Below are 20,982 nucleotides of genomic sequence, written 5' to 3'. Positions count from 1 at the left end.
CACTACTGAATGCAAACCAAGAACATGTCACCAGAAACTATGACACTATTGAGTGCAAACCAAGAACACGTCACCAGAAACGTTATGGCACTATTGAGTGCAAACCAAGAACATGTCACCAGAAACGTTATGGCACTATTGAGTGCAAACCAATAACATGTCACCAGAAACGTTATGGCACTATTGAGTGCAAACCAATAACATGTCACCAGAAACGTTATGGCACTATTGAGTGCAAACCAAGAACATGTCACCAGAAACGTTATGGCACTATGAGTGCAAACCAATAACATGTCACCAGAAACGTTAATGGCACTATTGAGTGCAAACCAATAACATGTCACCAGAAACGTTATGGCACTATTGAGTGCAAACCAATAACATGTCACCAGAAACGTTTTGGCACTATTGAGTGCAAACCAATAACATGTCACCAGAAACGTTATGGCACTATTGAGTGCAAACCAATAACATGTCACCAGAAACGTTATGGCACTATTGAGTGCAAACCAAGAACATGTCACTACAAACGTTCAGACACTGTTGTGTACACATCAAGAACATTTCACCAGAAACTTTCAGACATTCAGTACAAATCAAGAACATGCCACCAGAAATGACTTTTTAAAACGAAACTTAAATAACTATACAAGGCACTTGCGACATGTTCAAACTTCATACAATGTACACGGACAGGTTGAAGATATCAAAATGGACAGTACAGATGGGCTTGCTATCTGTTACTTTATGTGATTTTCAACACATTATTTAACGTAAGTATGTCTTTGATCAAAATACATTTTTACCTAGAATTTAGTTCAACAATTTGCGTGGAAGGTATATCCATGTTTTGAAAAGACTGAGACGTAGAATGTGACAAATAATGACACTCCAAAATTAATACAATGCAATAGCCAGCCTATCAAATGTCCACTAGTTAAGCAAACTCCCGGCAACCCATTACTTCCCCTGTACAGTACAGTAGCACAACGCGGTAAGTTGATGCTGGGGAAATAGTTCTGTAAATGTAGGCCTATTAGAACTACTTGCATTTGTGTATGCTGCGATTAACGCTGCCACCAGCATTGTCTTGGCAGTGCAATATGTTTATATAGACATAAATCAGGATGTAACATGTCTTGGTTCAGTCTCGGTTATTATATTATTCCAACGGCGGCATCTCATTGTGAATTTTTAAATCTTTTCCAAGTTCCAGGGGAATAACTGTCAAAAATCATCTGGCCATGACAAAATTAGAACTTAACTTGTATTATCTGGTAAAATACCAGCACATGCTATGTCAACCTCGGACAAACATTCCTACAAAAGTTGGAGTTCTTTTTTTTCTAAGTTAAAGAAGGATAACTTTGTCAAAAATCATCGGACCAAAACCTTATTCGAACTCGACTTGTATTTTCTGGTTGAATACCTGCAAATGCGATTTCAACCTTATACATACATTTCTACAAAATAACACGGAAACTGAAAATTTCAATTTTTTTCCAACGTTCAAGGGGAATAACTCTGTCCAAAATCATCGAACCATGACCAAATTCAAACTTGACCTGAGCATTCCTATGATGTATCTATATGTCATATTTCAGTTGAATAAGTACAACTGTTGGGGGATATAATGAACGGAAACTGAAAATTTCTTCTTCTTTTTTTCAAAGTAATTCAATGCAATTACCATAACTTCCCCTGTACAGTAGCATAGTGCGGTAAGTTGATGCGATAATAGTTCTGTACGTGTAGCCTATTAGAACTTGTGTATGCTCCCATTAACGCTGCCACCAGAATTATCACTTGGCAAGGCCTCCTATATGGATAACTCGTCAAAACTCATCGAAACCATGACTAAATTCGAACTTGACCTGCGTATTCCTATGACAAATCGATATATTAAATTTGAGTTGAATGTGTACAACTGTTGGGAAGATAATGAACAGAAACTGAAAATTATATTTTTTTGAAAGTTAAAAGGGACATAACTCTGTCAAAAATCTCCCTATGATGTGTCCCTGTCAAATTTGAAGGAAACTGATGAGACAGATGATAAGATAATTCTGTCAAAACAGGAGCTAGAGTTATTTATAAATATCATCACATATGATAAAGGTCTCGACAATAAACATATTTTTGAAAAGTTACTGAACAAAAAACTTCTATTTTTAAAGAAATATTGATGCTAAAGTCAGGAGTCTTGTCATATTATTACTTAATATATGGGAGTTGATATGAAAAATATTTCATCTGAATGGCCAATGAAGTAACGTTTTTTGGAAACTGTAACAAGATACCAAAAACAAAAAGTTTTTGAGAAATAAAAAGATAGCATGCAGGGGTTTAATAGGCCTTACATAGAATTATGCCAACATAAATATTCTAAAAATAGTAAAGCAAAAAAGAGGAAAAATAAAACCAAAACTTTTATATATTAACATCAATTTTTATATAGAATTTCATTTCACATGATATAATTGGCAACAAAACATAATGACAACAAAACAATAATGTTAACATATTGATTTAAATACATAAATACAGGACCATTTCACTGCTCATTTATAGAAAAAGGAAACTCACTTCTTATAAAATATCCCACATTTGATATTAATTGAATCTACTTTATTTAATCTCTTAAAACAATTCAGTTTAAATAGCCATTAACAAGAATAGTCTCTGAAATAGACAATGTTAAATTGGTCATAATTATGTCTAAATAAATAAAAAATGAGTTAAGTGGCACGTAAATTCGCAAATGCATCTAATAATTGTTATCTCTGTAGTAAAACTGTAGTAAAATTGAGACATAGCTAGAACTGCTGACCTGATTACGTGCAATATTTGATATTTATAATTTTGTTAAGTCACACACAACAGTATCAAACACTGTAACAGCCATTTCCCTGAGGAAGATCAAGTAAGTTAGGTTTCTCTTTAGGAAATTATGAAGTGCACACTGCAAAGAATATAAGTGATTTTCCGAATTTTTTCTACAAATAAAAGTTCTTCTTCTTCATTGCATATCTGGGTAGAACCACAGACCTTCAGCAATCTTTGTGGTGTCGATCTACTTAAGGTACTTATCATGGTGTTTGTGCTAGGTAGTGGGGGAGAAGATGTGTGTTGTGCTCTATTTCTTTTTAAGATTACATTACCATCACATCAAGATTAAGCTGGATTGAAAAACTTTGTCTATAAAACCTTACAGAAGAAAGGAGACACTGCTGTTTTAACCTGTGTCTCATATAAACAATTAGATGAAAATTCAAATAGAATAATAACTAATATATAAGGAGATTGCAACTAATTTTGATAAAAAAATTTAAAATGTCAGAACACCTGTATACTGCACTTAAATAGGACGGCACATTGTCAATTACTCAGTCAACAAATCATTAACAATATTGCTTATGTTTTTGACACTTTCACAGCACAAAAATATCGTTCAAGCAAGTTTCTCTTATAAATAATGCTGACATCAGCAGAAACAATAACTCTATATCTAACAAAGTTGCTGAGTACTGAACCTTTAAGCTTTAACTCGACATGACATGCTGCCTCACCTAACTTTATCATGAGACTGACACGGTGCAACTTCCATCATCAGGTATTGCCTTGAATTGTATAAAATAAAACAGACTTTTTTGCTAAATCATTTTGTAAGCCCATCAGGATCCTTTCTGTCCAGGAAAATATGCGGAGGCAAGTGGTGGCGGCTGAGAATGCATTGCTTTTGGTACGACCACTTGTTGCTGGCTGAGTCGAGAGTTTATGTGCGTACCTAGCCCCGAGTGTATTACAGGAGGGGAGGCACTTCTTGTCGATGACACGCCCCTTAATGGTATTGCATCTTCCCGTTTTGTCAAATATTTTGGATCTAGAGGTGGATCACTGAAATAAATTAAATAAAAGATATAGTATTGAAACAATCGTTGTAGAAATGACATAAATTGTACAATAATATATTGTAAATATCTGGTAAATAGTGCTGTACATCCTAATGTGACATATATACCTGTTAAATATTGTTAATATCATTACAACATAAAAATAAAATCCCCGTTCTGCATCCCTTAGTTTTACTTTACGTGTTAGTGCAATGTGATGCGATTCAACTGCATCAATTCTCTCTAAATTCAACAGGACGTGGTTGTCACTTCATCCTAAATCTCCAGTCTCAGGTAGTTTCTATACTATCAATAGAGACTGCTAGATTATTTCAAATTTGCATTAATTTACAAAATATTATAAACTGCATCTTCTGTGTAGATTCATTTGATTAAACTAAAAACTTGGTGACAACAATTACATGTTAAATCTTAATAACATTTTCAAGTACCGTTTTAAACAAAAAATAATCGAGAACTTTTCTCGAGAGGAAAATCGCTTCTAATGCATTATTTTGACTAGGTCACACACAGGAAAAAATCCCTTATAATACAATAAGTGATTACATGATAACAAGTAAACAATGTACAACATGTATTCAAACATGTAGTTCAATTTAATTTTATTTTGCAACTTCTAAAAGTGCAATTATCGAGTTAAAATTGCTGTAAATATTATCAGATTATAAACAGCAATAAATTGACGAGGACAAATCTAAATGCCTCTTAATACATTGCTCACTAGGGGAGCAATTAATCATTTCAATAAAACAAACTGCAGGTGTGACTTACTTTTCTTTATCTCCAGCCGAATGATTTGAATGATTGGATCCCGGTGAACTGTGTCGACTACTGGTTGGTCGGATCTCTTCTGGTATAGGCGGGGCTCCATTCCGTAATGAGGTTGGCATGGGCAGACCACTCCGTTTAGGATGGCCAGGATTATACTGAACCTGAATAATAAAAAACATTAAAATAAAACTTACAAATTAAGGTATAAAAAGTACTGTAGGTATACAAAGTACTGAAGTCTTAACAATAAAGTATATTACATGGCATTTGTTCCAATATCCTAAGAAGAGTAATGCATGTAGTGTTAACACTAATTTATATTTTTAGAAACCATGACCTTGACCTTTATCACAGACACCTAGGTAGCACTCCCATGTTATTGAGTGGAAGTCTGCCGACTCCTTCATTACAATAACCAGTTTTCTTTGAAAACCTGGTTAGAAATAATATGGATGTTATGAGACTTAATAGATAGCTAATCAGTATTCAAAATTAGTCTAGCATGCTTCTATCTTGAAATATAACTACAAAGCTTAATGCATTAGACAATTGTACTCAATTCCCTGCCACCCTGGGCCTGGGCAGTGAGAGGTATAACTGGGGTAAATTTCACTATTGGTAGTTGTCAATGCATTGAATTGGCTTTGTTTTGGCTCCAAAATAATGACGAATATATCAAACTCTCAGTTATGTGGGCATTTAATGCATAACTTTACCATCTGATGGTCGCAGCAGAGTTTATTACCAGCAAATTGAACATCTAGTCAAGTGCCCAGTATATGCTAGGGTTTGGGGCTGGGGTTGCAAATGACTGGTTCATTAGGTTGACAGTGCTGAAATCTACATTTAGTTCTATTGACACAGTTATCAGGTACTTTAATCAAATAGTTTCTACATTTACCTGTGGAGCTTTATGCTGGTTTGGATATGGGCGGGGCACACCAACACCAATCCCTCTGTCACCCCCTGGTTGTGTGTGACTGGACATTTGGGTTGAACCATAACTAGATGTACTGTAGTTGTGCTGTAATAAAATAAAAAATCATCACAGCATTCACCTTTTTTTGTCATAAGTTGTTGAATTTTAAAGAATTCCATGTATTAATAATTAATATAGACACTTTTACTGCCTAGTATATAGAAAGGTATACCAGTTTCACTCAAAGTTTATTTCTTTGCTAAAAGATGGGTATCCCTGTCATTGGTATATGAAAAGTTGGAGTTGAAACTTATAGTATTTTTGTTAAAAGTAGAATAGAAATAATTTCAGTTTTCATTTTGTTAATTTTCTTCCAAAAAACAACAATATATATTTTAAAAAGGTAATACATAATATTATGTCAGTATTTGTCTGAATGATGACTTTCTAACTTATCTTTGACATCCACATTTAACTAAATTTCAATTAAGCTTAATGTATGATAAAAACAATCTTCATCAATTTTAGGTAGAAAAAAATTATGTAAAACTTGATTTAGCTTATTTGAGCAAAGTTATATTTTTTTATAAAGTTAACAATAATAAAATACGTAATTTCTTAACCTTGAATGAATGATTTTTAAGACTTTCAATGCTTGTTTAGCACAAATATAAATTTAACCATTTCCCGTCAATACTCAATCTGTATAACATAATATGACTTTTAAAGATCCAACTTACAAGAGCATTCCCTGACGGTCTGAAGCTACCCATTGAGCCTGGCATCTCAAATGTTCCCACTCTCTGATGCTGTAACTGTGTCTCGTTGATCTGTTTGTTTAACCATTGAATCACTAAAACATGAATAAAAAGTTATAACTAGGGGAAATAACTCTTATTTCACTTGTCTACAGGACAGCAAGAGTTGCAATACTGATTGGCTATTTTTTTGGTAGTTTAGACTGTAGTGTCTAAATTAACCTCTTTTAGTCTTGAAGTTCAATTTTTTTTTTCATAAATCAATAAAATCTCTTTTTATTTTGGGGGAAGAGAGGGTTTATGTCACACCAACACAGAGTAATATGGTAACTTTCCAGCCTTAACTGGTGGAGGAAGACCTTAGGTGCCCTTCCCTGCATTATTTCAGGCATCTGAGTAGAACCACCAGCATTGAGCAAGCTAGTTGAATATCTTCCTTACATGAAAGAATCCAAAGTCCCTTCCTAGATTCTAAGCCACAGCGGTGAGGGGCAAGTGATTTGAAGTCAACGACCTAAACAATGAATGGCGTGGTGATTGTGTGTTTGACATCAAGTTTAAATGAAAATGTCAAGGAAAACATCAGTACTATGCACACAATCTATAAAAGCCCTTTTTTCGCAGCAGGACCGTATACCACTTTCTCTTTCTAATGTAGCTATTTCAATTTTATCTTAGTTGTATCAACATTATAACGTCTATCAAAGTTGTATCAAATATTGTATATAAATATAATAAAGACGAGAACTGACCATTTTCATTTGTCTTCAGTAGTTCCCGGCATTCTTCTAGTTTCTGTACAGTGGTTTCATAGTTCTCTTTCAAAGTTTTATTCTGAGTAATATATCATAATACTTCATTATATAGCATGGTGGTCAGGTTTTAATATACATGTAAAGTAACACTGTCGAGGTTAAATCAAATTTGTCAAATTTATACGATGTACTGGAGAAAAGAACTTAGATACATGAAACATTTGCATCTTTGTACATTATTTCAGGTATAGATATACACCAAGTTGATTTAACAACCATTTGATAAAAGAATCTCATCTACAATAGTGAAGAGCATATTGTGTTTTGTTTGTCGTTCTGTTTTTTTACATCAATTTTACACTGATTTTCCTGAATAACTAACCAGTAATTACCATTTTCTCTGCAAGTAACCAACTACTAATCCCACATGATTTCTGAGTCAGCATAGAAAGACAAATGAACATCAGACTCGATGTCTGAGAACAATTTAGAAATTTCACCTCGTCTGAGGATCAAACCAGTGACCCTTGCATTACTAATCTGATGCTCTCTTTATTGAGCAATGTGGTAGATGATCTTGACCACCAATACATTTTTAGCCCGTAGGGCACATACAATTTATTGTATTACATGGCTGGGATAATATTCCCTTGCCTAAAATACTTAACCCTTAATCTGCTGGAACCAAAGTGATCAGCCTTTGCCACCAGTATAGTGCTATCCATGCAGACTGACCAAGCTCTAAACTGTTGGCTGCTCAATTTTTGTATTTTGATATTAAAATCCCTTGAACTTTGAATGAACTGTTTCAAATTCAAAGCTGGACAGATCCATTATAGAAATATAGCAGGTTAAGGGTTAATTCTACCAATAATATAAATTGTTCATATAAGCAGTCACAAGTCAGAATTCGAAGAAAAGCTAGATTGATCACAACAAATGAACTAAATTTTTTAGAGCAAACCTGTTCTGTTTTTTGACTGAGATCATCTTTAGAGGCTACAAGCTCATGTCGTATTTTTTCAAGCTCGTTCTCTTTTTCGTTTAGAAGTTTTTCTTGTTCTGTTGCAATCTGCGTTCTTAACTTAATCTGAAAATATTAAAACAAGATATTGAATTTTATATCATTCTTTCACTATATATATATTGATGTTGTAAACTGAAAAATTAGTCTCTATGAGAATAGCCTTATTATTCTATTTATTCTTTCTGAAAAAAAAAATCGCCTAACTTGTCTGTAATTCACTTTCATACCTGTTAAAATAATTTCAGTAAAAAAATAATTACATTTGTATTCTATTCATACAATTATGACCTGCCCATTGCATGATTGTTTTTTCTGATCATTTTTTGTCATTGATATGAAATATGCCCATTAGGTAACAACAGCAGTGTTAGACATGTAATTCTGCTTATGTATATGTTTTATGCAAATTTTCCATTATTGACTGACAGAAATTTTTTTTCTCGACAATATATTACTATTAGTTACAGGGAACCCTTTGAATACTGTACAGCGGCTTTACCGACTGAGTTATTTGGCTGCTTACAATTATTTTTCCCTAAATAGTGAACAGTTTTGAACCATGACATACTCCACTGCTATACTGAAATTCACAAATTTTACAAAGTTAGAGCAAGGTCAATTTAACTGAACTATATTTAGTCACGGTCCCCTGTTGGGCGCCAAATGTCACAGGGTGAGAAAAATAAGCAGCCTGACCATGACTTGAACCCGGAACCCTTGGAATACCGTAGCGCAGCTTTACCGATTGAGCTATTTGGCTGCTTACACATTATTTTCCCTAAATAGTAAACAGCTTTAAACCGTAACATATTGATTTTGCTTCTATTGATGACGGCTCTGATTATATACTGTTAAAACTTACTTTTCCATGGTAATTTTTAATTTCACTTTGCAGCTTTTTAATAATTTCATTTCCTTTCATCAGCTCTTCAGACATAGCCTTCATTTTATTATTGAGTTTATGGATCTCTTTCTTCTGTGAATCGATGTCATCTTCATATCGTCTCTATAAATATATATAATACAGCCTGTTTGTATCGTCACTTTTCATTGGATAATTGTGATGTACATTGTATACATAATTTATACACACATGTGCTGTCAATTTATCAAGTATTTTCTGGGTTTTTTTTTCCTCAAATAAAGAAAATATAAATTCTTGGTAAAGATGTCTGAAAGGTTATATGGTTATATTTAAAGTTTTTTTTGTTTTTTTTTTCAATATAACCCTCATTTTTATCAGTTAACAAAAACAACTGATTCGGCAAAACAGTCAAGGGAAATATTTTATAAATGTTTTTTGGTTTTTTTTTTTGCAATATTACCCTCATTTTTATCTGCTAACAAAAACCACCGATTTTGCCAAAGGGTCAAGGTCTACAGGCTTAAATACAAACCAATTTTAACAGTATTTTAACCGAAAATATGAATTGTCAATCTGTTAATAATAAATAAAAAACCTTACACTTCTCTACATGCAATCTAGACAAATCCATTCAATATTTCTGTGGGAATTTTTCATAACATGTACTGACTGAATAGCGAACAGTGCAGATTATGATCAGATGACTTGGATTTGTTGTCTGCACTGGTCACATGGGTAGATTCTGTTGTCAAAAACAGGCTAAAGGGTAAATAGAGGTACCAAACACAAAAAAAAATTTAAATTAAAAAAATGTCAAAATTATAAGATGAAATATTCATACCTTTTTATCTTGTTCTGCACCTAATAAGTCAGATGATTTTGTTAGAACTTGTTCCTTGTCTTTGATTTCTTGTTCAAGAACAGCAACTCTCATTCTAAGTTGATTAATTACCTTCTCTTGCTCGTGGAAATCAGCATCTAGTTAAATAATCATGGTGAGATAATTTAACATCATATCTTTAAAGACATTAATGAAGAAGGTAACTTAAAAAACATGAATATTCATTATGAAACATTAATATGCAGCATGAAACATGAATATTCATTATGAAACATGAATATTGTGACAGTATGATACGGCACAAAATATTGAACAGAAAGAACTAATTTTTAATATCATTATATCTTTTATGATTACGTTATTACTGTGAATTCTCTAAATTCCGTGGGTATGAAATTTCGTAGTTTTGTCACAAAAGAACATTTTAATGGGTACTTAAATTCGTGGACCCAAAAGATAAAATCATAAAGTAAATAATGTGATGCAAAATTGCATGGTATCAATGTCTTTCAAGCAGTAAGACTCGCGAAGAGTTGCGATTAAAATGATTTAAAGTCGGCAACATTGAACCCCTTCTTTTAGCTGCATATTTTGTACAAATTACATTGATGTAAAATATTAAAAATATTATGTTTGTTAAAGCCGCATCGTGACTAATTTTTGGTAAACAAATAAACTTTTACTCCATTAGAAAAAGCAAACATGAATTTCAAAACATTTAAATACATGTAATGGTTTTAGAGCATGCTAGATGCTTGTACATGAAGAAAGTAGCGCTAAATAATAAAATAATTTGTTATAAAAGTCTGAAAATGTAAACATAGTTGAATAATGACTTCCACTGTACTTGTTGTGAAAACAAATAGTAGAAAAAGATGGTTCAGGTATTTGCCAATGAGTTACTTATTGTAAACTAAAAAAGTACACTGTAGACTAAAAAAGTACACCAGAAATAAGAAAATAAAAGCATCTCTTGGGCATAATTGGCCTTTAATTTAAGTAATATGATATCAATACATGTACATATAAATTTACCTAATGAAGAATTCTGTTTCCGAAGACTTTGAACATCTTGTTTTAGATGTGTGTTTTCTTCCTCTATGGTGGAGAGTTTTGATTTCAGGTCTCGTATAGTTGCCTCATTTTTATATCTTCTCTCTGTAAGATCCTGAAAGAAAAAATATTTCATATGAATGAGCTGTAACAAGTCTTTTTTTCCCCCTACATTTTGGCAAAAACATTTCACAGTGTTCTCCCTTATTTCATTTGTCATTTAAAAATGGGTGGAAAATTGTGAAAAGTCTGTATCTTTACTAATTGAACAAACATGTGGAGTATCAGGCAGTAATTTTTCTCACTTAATTAGGAAGAGACCATAGCCTCTTGAATTTGGGAAAAGTTATTGGTAAAATTGCTAATTTGGGAAGTAAAAAAGCTAGTTAAAGTCATAATTTTAGGAAACTGCATGAAGTCCCTGTCACAAAGCAATGTACTAATGGTTGAAGGTCTGCCACTAAATCTAGTGTATATGCTCTACAGGGATAATAACAGTTTATGACACCAGTAGAAATTGGACTCAAGATTGATTTTTATAACCTACACATAGAAGCTTTCTATACTAAATAATGTTTAAACTAAACAAATGTAAGAATGACGTACCTTATTAACAGTTTCTACATCATATAATCTACTCTCTAATTGTTGAACCATTTTATTGTGAGATTGTTCCATCTCTCTTCTCTCTTGTTCCTGTCTCTGCTGACTACCTGACTGAAGCTGACACAATAATACACAAATGAGCTGTGTCACAACAAAACCAACATAATGCGTTTGCGACCAGCATGGATCCAGACCAGCCTGCGCATCCGCCCAGTCTGATCAGGATCCTTGCTGTTTGCTTACAAACTCTATTACAAATAGAGAAACTGATAGCAAACAGCATGGATCCAGATCAGACTGTGCGGATGTGCAGGCTGGTCTGGATCCATGCTGGTCGCAAACGCATTACGTTGGTTTTGTCATGACACGGCTCAAATACTTTATAATTTGATTCAATGATTACAATAATACTTTAGTCTATTCACTAGCAGGAGCTTGTATCAATTAAGGACAAAAGGCTTCTTTTAGATTGTTTTTTTTGTTTGTTTGGTTTTACGGCACACCAACACAATTAAGGTCATATGCCGCCGAAACAGTAAGAAAATTTTGGCTAACATCAGGTGATACAAACTTAAAGCAACACCAGGGGTTAAAACCATGTCACCTGCTGGAGAGACTACAGTAATTCAAACCCTTTAGTCACCTCTTACAATCACACAGGGATAAACAAAGACTGCAATTCTGATGCCTCAACCCATTCAGTCAGCTCCTCAGTCACAAGGGGGAGATTCTGTTATTAATATCTTTTATATTCATACAATGTATCTAGCTGGAAATCAGTATACCTCCTACTTTCAGAAATGACTAGCTTCAAACACAATGAAACTGTCGCACATGGAATCTTATTTATTTTAAGTTTTTCATCATGTTTAATTAAACATGTCCTAAAACAATACTTAAGTCACTGAAAATTAACAAATTCACTGATAGCGCACCAAATATTGAGAAATAAACTTTCTGTGCTGATTCTATGATCATAAATTATCTATAATAATACATGAAAATTTAAATAACTTAATTACTATTGTGTAATATTATAATTATGGAATAAAACCATCAATATTTTTCCCAATTTGATTGAGTCTTTGTTACAGATTTAAATTTTTTGTATAACCATTACCTGATATGCACGTTCTTTTTCTATAGCTATTTCTTGTTTATGCTTAGCTATCTGGTCATTTAGTTTAGCTGTCCACTCTGCCTTCAAGTTGTCCAATTCTATTGTTTTGGAATTCAGTAACTGTAAATAAAGTTATTTTTTGTTAAGTCAGAAGATCACTATGAAATAAACCAAACAAAAACTGTATTAATAGAGCTTTTAATTTTCTTTGAGCTTAGATTTAGTTAGTTTTTCTAGTTTTTACCCTGATTTTGACATATATTTTTGGTCATATCTCAGCAGTCCATTCTTGTAACCTACTTCCCAAGGTAACAAATAATTAAGTATCTTTTTCTCTGCCATTGACTTACTACTAATCACACATGATTTCTGAATGAGCAGTGAGAGACAAATGATCATTGGATGTAATGTCCTTAATCAAATGTTGATGTATTGTATTTCTTCATTTTCCTCTTATTTTGAAGTATTTATTTTGTAAAAGCTTTCAGTATATACCTCTTGTGTATTTTTCAATCTGTGATTTAAATCTGCATCTGTGTGCTCTAACCTCTGCTGGAGTAAACTGTTTGTTTCCTACAAAAATGAATCATTTTCTTATTATTCTAGGTCAACACCGTAAAGTATCCTTTAGAAGACAGAAACAATCAATCTTTGTGTATGTAATATAACACAACTGTAAGCAATGCAATCAAGAGGCTTTAAAAGACATGTTAATTTAGAGTTCCTACATACATCCAATGCCAAAATTAAGCACATTTTAAGCACATTTTCCCATATCTGCAAGCACATTTTGTTGCACATAAATCATTTGTATCCAGTAATAAAGTAATTTTAAAACAGGTATAGAACATTGGAAACTTTATTCATGACTACTAAATAACATACATTGTACATAATGTGATATTTTGATTTATCACACACCCGTGCAGATTTTGCGATTCCGTAAATATGGTATTGCACGGCCGTGCATATATTTTGACGTGACGTCATTAGTGTTATACAAATATACAAACTCTGCGCACTGATTACGCTACGGCCAGTAACCACTGCCTTCACACAAATCACGTGATGATGGTCTTATCACATGATTGTGTAAAAATGGCGTATACGCCAATGAAATCGTTGAAAAAATGTTTTATCTATAGTAAACAGCGACATTAAAACTTTAACTCTGGTCTCAAATATGTCGATATGATTGAAAAAAATTGATTTCTGTAAAGCGTAGAGTCGAAATTAATAATTACTTGAATGATTTCTCTTTCAAAAGGGGTCATTGTTTTGTAAATAAACGGTGCGGTATTAAAATTTTTAAAAATTATTTTCATAATATTTATGTTTCCAAAATTATTTTTTATTTTAGTTCACATCTAACACCTATCGGTCTTGAAACATTAGCAAAACTGTGTTTACTTTTTAAAATAATTATAAAAATTGAAAAAATAATATCGTCAAAAATCTTGACGAAAATGTTGTGATGGCAGAGATCTTATCCTGTAAGGGGAGATCACTGCGTAGGAGATTGACAAATATAGTGTAAAGACGCGCTAAATGGCATTATTCTATAGGCGTGTCAATGAAAAATGACTCTTATTTCACTTTAAACGGTCTTTATTTTGGGTGTGTGATAAATAGAATATTAAATTCGTGTAAGTTCATTACTGAATTTATTGCACTCGTTGAATAAAATAATATTATGCTCCCCAGAGGCTCGCATAATATAATTTTATTCAACTCGTGCAATAAATTCAGTATTGAACTTACACCCATTCAATATCCTCTATATATGTATTCATGTACATGTATAAGCAACTTAATTATTCTAGTATGGCCAGCAAATTTAATTTTGATCATTGCTCATTGATTTTGGTATTAGTATTGGATCTTTGTTTTTTTTAACTGTTGATTTTCAGACATTAAGTCATTCAATAAATTTCAAGCGAATTTGCAGCAAATTTAAGCACTTTTTAAGCACTTTTCATGACAGCAATCAAATTCAAATCAAATTCAAGGACTAATAAGCACTTTTTTCATTTTTAAGAAAGGGACTTAAATTTAAGCATATTTTAAGACTGTATGAACCCTGTAATTATTATTTATCATATAAATGTACATATACTTTGCTCTATTTACTGCATGAATCATTCAACCAGCCAGAAAGAACATTTGTTCTTTGTATGAGTGATCTGGAACGAAATACTGGCATAGTGACATACATGTTTGCTATTGTAGTCAAATACTTAACTAGAATACATACAGAGTTATTTGTCTTGAACTGGCCTCCATGCCATATGTTTGAAGAGAATAACTTATAGTTATTAATGCAGATGAAAATGTAAATAACCAAGACCATAACGTCTCAAACTGGACTTTAGCATCAAATGTTTAGCATCAAATATCACTGAATTGTATACACTGGCCGAATAGTGTTTTGTATAGTAAAGAGGCAAATTATAAAGGCCTTTCCCTACTAGACAAAACTGCTGAAATTTTCTAATATTCTGCTTTATGAATATTGCCCATAAACAGCACAGTTTATGCATTTATGAATGTGCATTATTTTCTGCCAAAAAGAGTGAATTTTTCAATATATTTAGATTGGTTTATTTTCTCCAAATTTCTTTTTGGTCAACATTATGAAAATTCTCAATTTAAGTGAAAATGGCAGGGACATGAAGTTTTTTTTGTTTTTTTCAAGTTAAAATAACAGAGTTTAAGAAATTTACCTTAAACTGTTTTAAGCAGTCTGCAAGGTATTTTTTCACATCGGCATCTGAGCCGGGTACAAACTTTAAAGAGAGGTGGTTTAAATGTTTGAACGGGTTTGTTTCCACTATATTCAAAGTGGCTGTAGATCTGTCACCATTATAATTTCCCTGGCTTATTATATGAAGAACAAACCTGAAAATATATAGAATAAATGTTATTTATTTGATATAATAAAGTTTTACTGAAATTAGTTATTATGTAACTTTTGTATCATAATATGAAAACAAAGACTTGCCTTTGAACATTACAACATAGCATCATTAACATGTTATTTGCAATTAATGACTGATTTTGCAGTATTTATCACCAAATTTCTACTGCATTACTAACGCAGTAAGGGTTTTTTCTTAATATTTTGACATATTCCTGGTAATTTAAATGGATTTAATGCCATTTGCAATGTATGTTTTTCGTTCTTTCTTCACTTCACAATATTTTGCTTTTTAATACATTTTCATTCAAATAAGCATGAATCTTGCAGCATGCTGCTTAAAATTCAAGTTTTAAAATCAGTATTTTAAAAGAAAGTTAAGAAAAATAAAACATAGCCTGTATTAAAGTAATAAGTTCATGACAACCTCTTAAAACTTCAGCATATAATCACTGTCAGTGTCTCAAGATCAAATACCTTAAGTGTCAATTTGACTGGTAGACAAAAATACAAAGGGACATAATCATATCAAACTCTATGCTAAAGTTAATGCCCTTCTGTACTTCAATTAAGATCTCAACTAAGTGTAATTCAGGCATTGGCGAAGACAGCTAGGTGAGTAGGACAGCCTCACTATTCTTTGAAATACTGACAATAAACATCATCTATAAATGGAATAATATTGATATAAAATATTGATAACAAGACCTGTCCACTCATCTTTTCTTAGTGTTGGATATAAGTTGTAAAATAAAATCAATATGGAAAAGGGAGCAAAACATTGCCCTATTGAAATGGCATCTTTTTATGACAATAAACATGCATACAAAGTTTGTAAATAGCTTTTAAACTTTCTGAGAAAATAAAATGCAGATGCCGACAAGAGGGACATGATAATAAATTTTAACTTTTAATAAAATTATCTGGCAATATAATTAATGATCTGAGAGTAATTTTATCATACTTTGGAATATCTTTGTGTTCTTCCTTCAAGCACATCTCCAGTAAATCTATAAACTTCTGTGGAAAAGCTCCAAAATCTACCAACAAGCCTTGCTGCATCTTCAAACTGAAATTAAAATTAAGTCAATATAAGCATCAATTACAATCAAAATTTCTCCCATCAGCTAAATTTTAGTCATAATATTTTTTTTCATGATAAACTCACAATTATCATTTATTAATTATTATTTGAAACAAGTGAATGTTTAAAAAAAGTTTTAAACTAAAAATTTTCCATCATTTTCTTATGGTCTGCATGCTAAAATTTCCCAATTCAAAAGAACCGCTGGAAAATACAATCAGCTAGTTACAATACATATTGTTGTAATAAACATGACACATCAAAAATAGGTTCTGTGCATTCATTATAAAACGTAAGGTGAAATCAATTGGTAGGCTTTTCTTAATTAATCTACAATGAAGAAGCAATAAAACCTTGATCAATATATTTATTAACTTTGCACATAGTTATCAATGTTGCCTTTATTTATTAATGTTGTCAACTACATGTAAACTTTCTTGTCACAGCAACACTATATAAAAGGTTATAATGGCTTTTTTTCAGAGAAGAGGAAGACCTTGGTTGCATTTGTGCATTATTTCAAGCATTAGCCAGAATAACAGTAATAGAATTCAAAGTCTCCGGTGGGTTTTAAACCCTAAAGCAGTTAGAAGCAAGTTATTTTAAGACTATGAGCTTCAACACTAAGCCTCTCAGGCCCCTCAGCCTTATATCATGACACAGTATTTAAATAGGTAACATAAAAAGATAAAAGCATACCTCTGAAAATCCTCTTCACCTAACCTCAAGGTATATAGAAAAAACAGGTCTTTCTCATCTGTCAATCTCACAACCAGCTCCTATACAATGCAAAATAGATGAGTGCGAGTATAGGCTTGCGTGTATTTAAAAAAAGAAAAGAAACTGATTCTGCAATGTACAAAACAGTAATACCACTATCAGAGTAAATATACTATTTGTCAGGTTTAAAGTTGCAAAGACATTCACATTGAACAAGGTTATATGACAAGGGGATTTCCTCCTTTAAAGCTACTGTTCTGCACATTATAGTTTGGGCATTTTTGAAATATAATGCCATCAAAAGATAAAATTTCACCATAGGCATGTACATTTATATGGAACTAGATTATTAATACATGTCTTGTCCGATGAAAAAAATATCTAAGTGAAGTATTTGAAATGTTTATCTTGCTGTAATTTAAGCCATTGCAATGTTTTATTTTGTAAATATTGACTTTAATTTTGAACACACCCCTAAAGTGGTTGCAAGTAGATCAGTCGGTTGCGGGTAGAGCATTTGTGTGCTTGGGAAGTTTTTTTTATCCTGCAATTGATTGCTGCACAATGTATTATAAAGAAAAAGAGACAAAAATGGAGAACATATCTTGGTATAAAACTGGTTTAAAACAGACATTTATATAGTAAGTTCTACCTGCATTAAGCTGTCCTACTCGCTACATGTTAATGGTTGTGATAATAGGACGTTTATATCTGTGTCAAGTGAAACATAGCAACTGTTAGGTTACAGTTTTCTTGCAAATTTTACTTCTATGCATATTAAATAACTGTAAACAAATATGTTGGTATGTTTTAGATCCATTTTGTGTGGGAAAATAGTTTTAAGGCTGTGTGAAAATAATTTAAAGAAGCATTTTAGACTTTTTATTGCATTATTTAAACCTTAAGTAGGACATGTATGTCATTGAAATCACTCGGTTCAATTAATGTAATGTACCTGGATATCTTTAAAAATGATAGAATTAAACGCACATTTTACCTCATATATGAATAAATATTTTCTTGTCAATAACATTAAAATAATGGTTTTAAAGCATGTAAGATGATTGTTATCTGAAGAAAATAGCCCTAAATGCAAGTACATGTAATATGTCATAAAAGTAGCAAAATATGAACAGTAAGTGAATGGAAGTCAAAATACTAAATCACTTAAACTGTACTAATTGCCAAAAAGCAACAGAAGTAGAAGACAGTTCAGGTAATAGGCCAACTAGTAACTTGTTGGAGACTTTAAAAGAATACCAAAAATATAAAGATTTTTAGAAATAAAATTGAAAGCATTTCTGGGGCATAATGGGCCTTTAAACAAACAACCAAGAGGTGAAAGATATTAACAAGTAGTTAATAACTGTACCCACTTCACCTAAATGACTTTGTTCTACCAATATAGAAAGTTTTGATCATTACAAAATTCTTTACCTTCCTTGTTGTTGGTGTAGTCACTGTTGCCAACTCCATCTTAATAGATACAGAGGCCCTTCTGAAATAAAAAAAAATCAATTGGTAGATCAAATGATTTTTTAGACTAGTCTTGAACTATTAAATGAATCAATCTATATATAAATTACAGTGTATGGGTCATCATATGAGTGTCTTTATCAATTATGTGCATTCTCCACTTAGTTTTAAGGTAATATAATGTTTTCTTTTAATAAATTCAGATAATGCAAAGCTTTGTAGCAATAGCTCAGTTGGTTAGACCACTGACTGTCACTCATGAGGTTAGGGGTTCGATCCTGGGTAACACCCTTGGGATTTTTCAGAAACACTTTCAGTGTTTCCCACCTAACTAGAGATATACTGGTAAGAAACCAAGGTAATCCTTGCATGTAATGATGTATCAGTGCTATACACCAGTGGGCATGTAAAAGAACTGTGGAAGGGGTCTATTCAATATTAAAGAGCCAGATTCCCTTGTATCTCATAGCTGTCTCTTGAGTCTGCTGAGATAAGGGCCTACTGGAAATAAGTGCTTGCACTTACGTAAGTTATCATGGACCACCCGGTCTAAAGAAAATCGTTCAGTCAAACAACTGTAATGTTTATCTGATCCTAAATTATTCAGCGTTAATGGTAGGACACATTTTACAGACTGTCTTTTGCTTACTGTCAAACCCTTCTTAAATTCTTTTGATGTCTTTTCGACAAGTCTAATTAGGTGGACAAATTATACGGGGAAGTCAAAGACAGCGTGCCTGGGCTTTGGCTTGCCAGGCTATAGACTACACATGTATATTTAAAAGAAATAGTTGGCCACCGCCATTTACAATGTAACTCAATGGTATTCCGATAACAGAACAAATCTCAACTTCTCGGATTCATAATAATTTTCGAGTGTTCGGAGTGAAAACAGAAGCTGTGCATGGAATGACACCTTTACAACAGAAAAATGAAAGAAACGTTTTTAACAACTTCCCCGTTCATAAGCTTTGCCTATTTCATATTATATAATATGAAATAGGCAAAGCTTATGAACATATATGTCTATAACTCAAGCAAGCGCAGTCAAAGCATTTTGATCACTGTATTCAAGCACTTACTTACCTATCTTCACGGTCAGACGACTTGAACACCACAGGTATTCTCTTCGCATATAGTTCATCAGTCATGATTGAAAAACAAATAACCTTCCCCTTTAATCTAAAACTGTTTGATAATTAACACTGATTAAGTAAATCACTAAATCATTAAATAAAATATTAACACTTGACAAAAATAATTCTTTACAGTATCTGTAACAGAAAAGAAAATCTATTCAATCTACAGATTTATCGCCATCTGAACCATGTCAACAAAAATGTCACATATGGAATTCTTTTGTGTATTTACACTTTCAGCCAATACACAATTCGATTTTTGTCAAGTTCGGACAGGAATAACTTTCGAATTGTCCCGCTTCAGAATTATTTTACAAAAACAATTTTAGACGAAGAATAGAGACATTTTAAAAGCAATTTTTCAATATTGATCTGCTTTATTTTTTTAGTTATATTATTTTTTACCAGTTTTATAATCTTAGACAGAATGATTTTGTTGTTTATCTATTTTGTTACAGTTTTTTTCTGATTTTATAATAACAGTTCATAATTGTATTCGTCAAAACGATTTTTAGTTTTTATAACAACATGTAAATATTTGTAGTTCTATAGTTTTATATTTAAATCTTTTTAAAAAGAAGGAAAATAAAGTCCTTATGAATTAAAAATGTAAACTTATTAGTAAGACTGTTTGTCAAAGATATATTTTAAGAAATCATTTCATAGAATGTAATGAATTACAAATTGTAAGGATATTTCGCGACATAATAGGTTGACTATATTCTGTATGTTTACCGTACCTTATGTAGATACGGTACAAACATTGTGCGGAATAGGCACGGCAAAATTCTAGTACCAACGACCAAATAACATGTAAAATGGATTGGATGTTCCAAAAATAATGTCGCTTATTATTCTTATTAAAAATATCTTTAGTTTTGAATAGTTTAAGCTGCCTCACTATAAATCGGGTGTCTTTCCCGATTTGTCAATGTTATATTACATTTATTATGGGACAAAAAACAAAAACAAAACAAAACATACGAACTATACCAGATTTAATAGCAGATTTTGCAG

At 32.1% G+C, this 20,982-nt stretch overlaps 1 protein-coding gene across 1 annotated transcript; it reads right to left on the bottom strand.

The window, feature by feature from the left end:
• Nucleotides 1-2,636: 2,636 nt before the first annotated feature.
• LOC132741639 (spindle assembly abnormal protein 6 homolog) lies at nucleotides 2,637-20,278 on the bottom strand. Its single transcript, XM_060729859.1, has 17 exons — nucleotides 19,913-20,278; nucleotides 18,788-18,848; nucleotides 17,330-17,409; nucleotides 16,511-16,615; nucleotides 15,353-15,527; nucleotides 13,125-13,202; nucleotides 12,630-12,749; nucleotides 11,510-11,626; nucleotides 10,886-11,018; nucleotides 9,851-9,987; nucleotides 9,007-9,150; nucleotides 8,082-8,207; nucleotides 7,115-7,196; nucleotides 6,345-6,457; nucleotides 5,587-5,709; nucleotides 4,686-4,846; nucleotides 2,637-3,897 (listed from the first exon to the last, which is right to left on the bottom strand). Exons 1-17 carry the CDS (start codon nucleotides 19,975-19,977, stop codon nucleotides 3,675-3,677), a joined length of 2,043 nt encoding a protein of 680 aa, XP_060585842.1. The 5' UTR covers nucleotides 19,978-20,278; the 3' UTR covers nucleotides 2,637-3,674.
• Nucleotides 20,279-20,982: the final 704 nt, after the last annotated feature.

The sequence above is a fragment of the Ruditapes philippinarum genome, unplaced genomic scaffold (genome assembly GCF_026571515.1).
Source record: "Ruditapes philippinarum isolate M1 unplaced genomic scaffold, ASM2657151v2 ctg592_1_1_1_1, whole genome shotgun sequence".
Classification (NCBI taxonomy): Eukaryota; Metazoa; Mollusca; class Bivalvia; order Venerida; family Veneridae; genus Ruditapes; species Ruditapes philippinarum.
This window is presented reverse-complemented; position numbering and strand designations above follow the sequence as displayed.

Excerpts from the sequence above, each read along its gene's own strand:
- LOC132741639 (XM_060729859.1), bottom strand. The coding sequence starts at position 19,977 with ATGACTGATGAACTATATGCGAAGAGAATACCTGTGGTGTTCAAGTCG. Across the intron at positions 13,203-15,352 it reads ACTGCTTAAAACAGTTTAAG|GAAACAAACAGTTTACTCCA; the intron begins GTAAATTTCTTA and ends TCATTTTTGTAG. Across the intron at positions 8,208-9,006 it reads TTAAAAATTACCATGGAAAA|ATTAAGTTAAGAACGCAGAT; the intron begins GTAAGTTTTAAC and ends TAATATTTTCAG.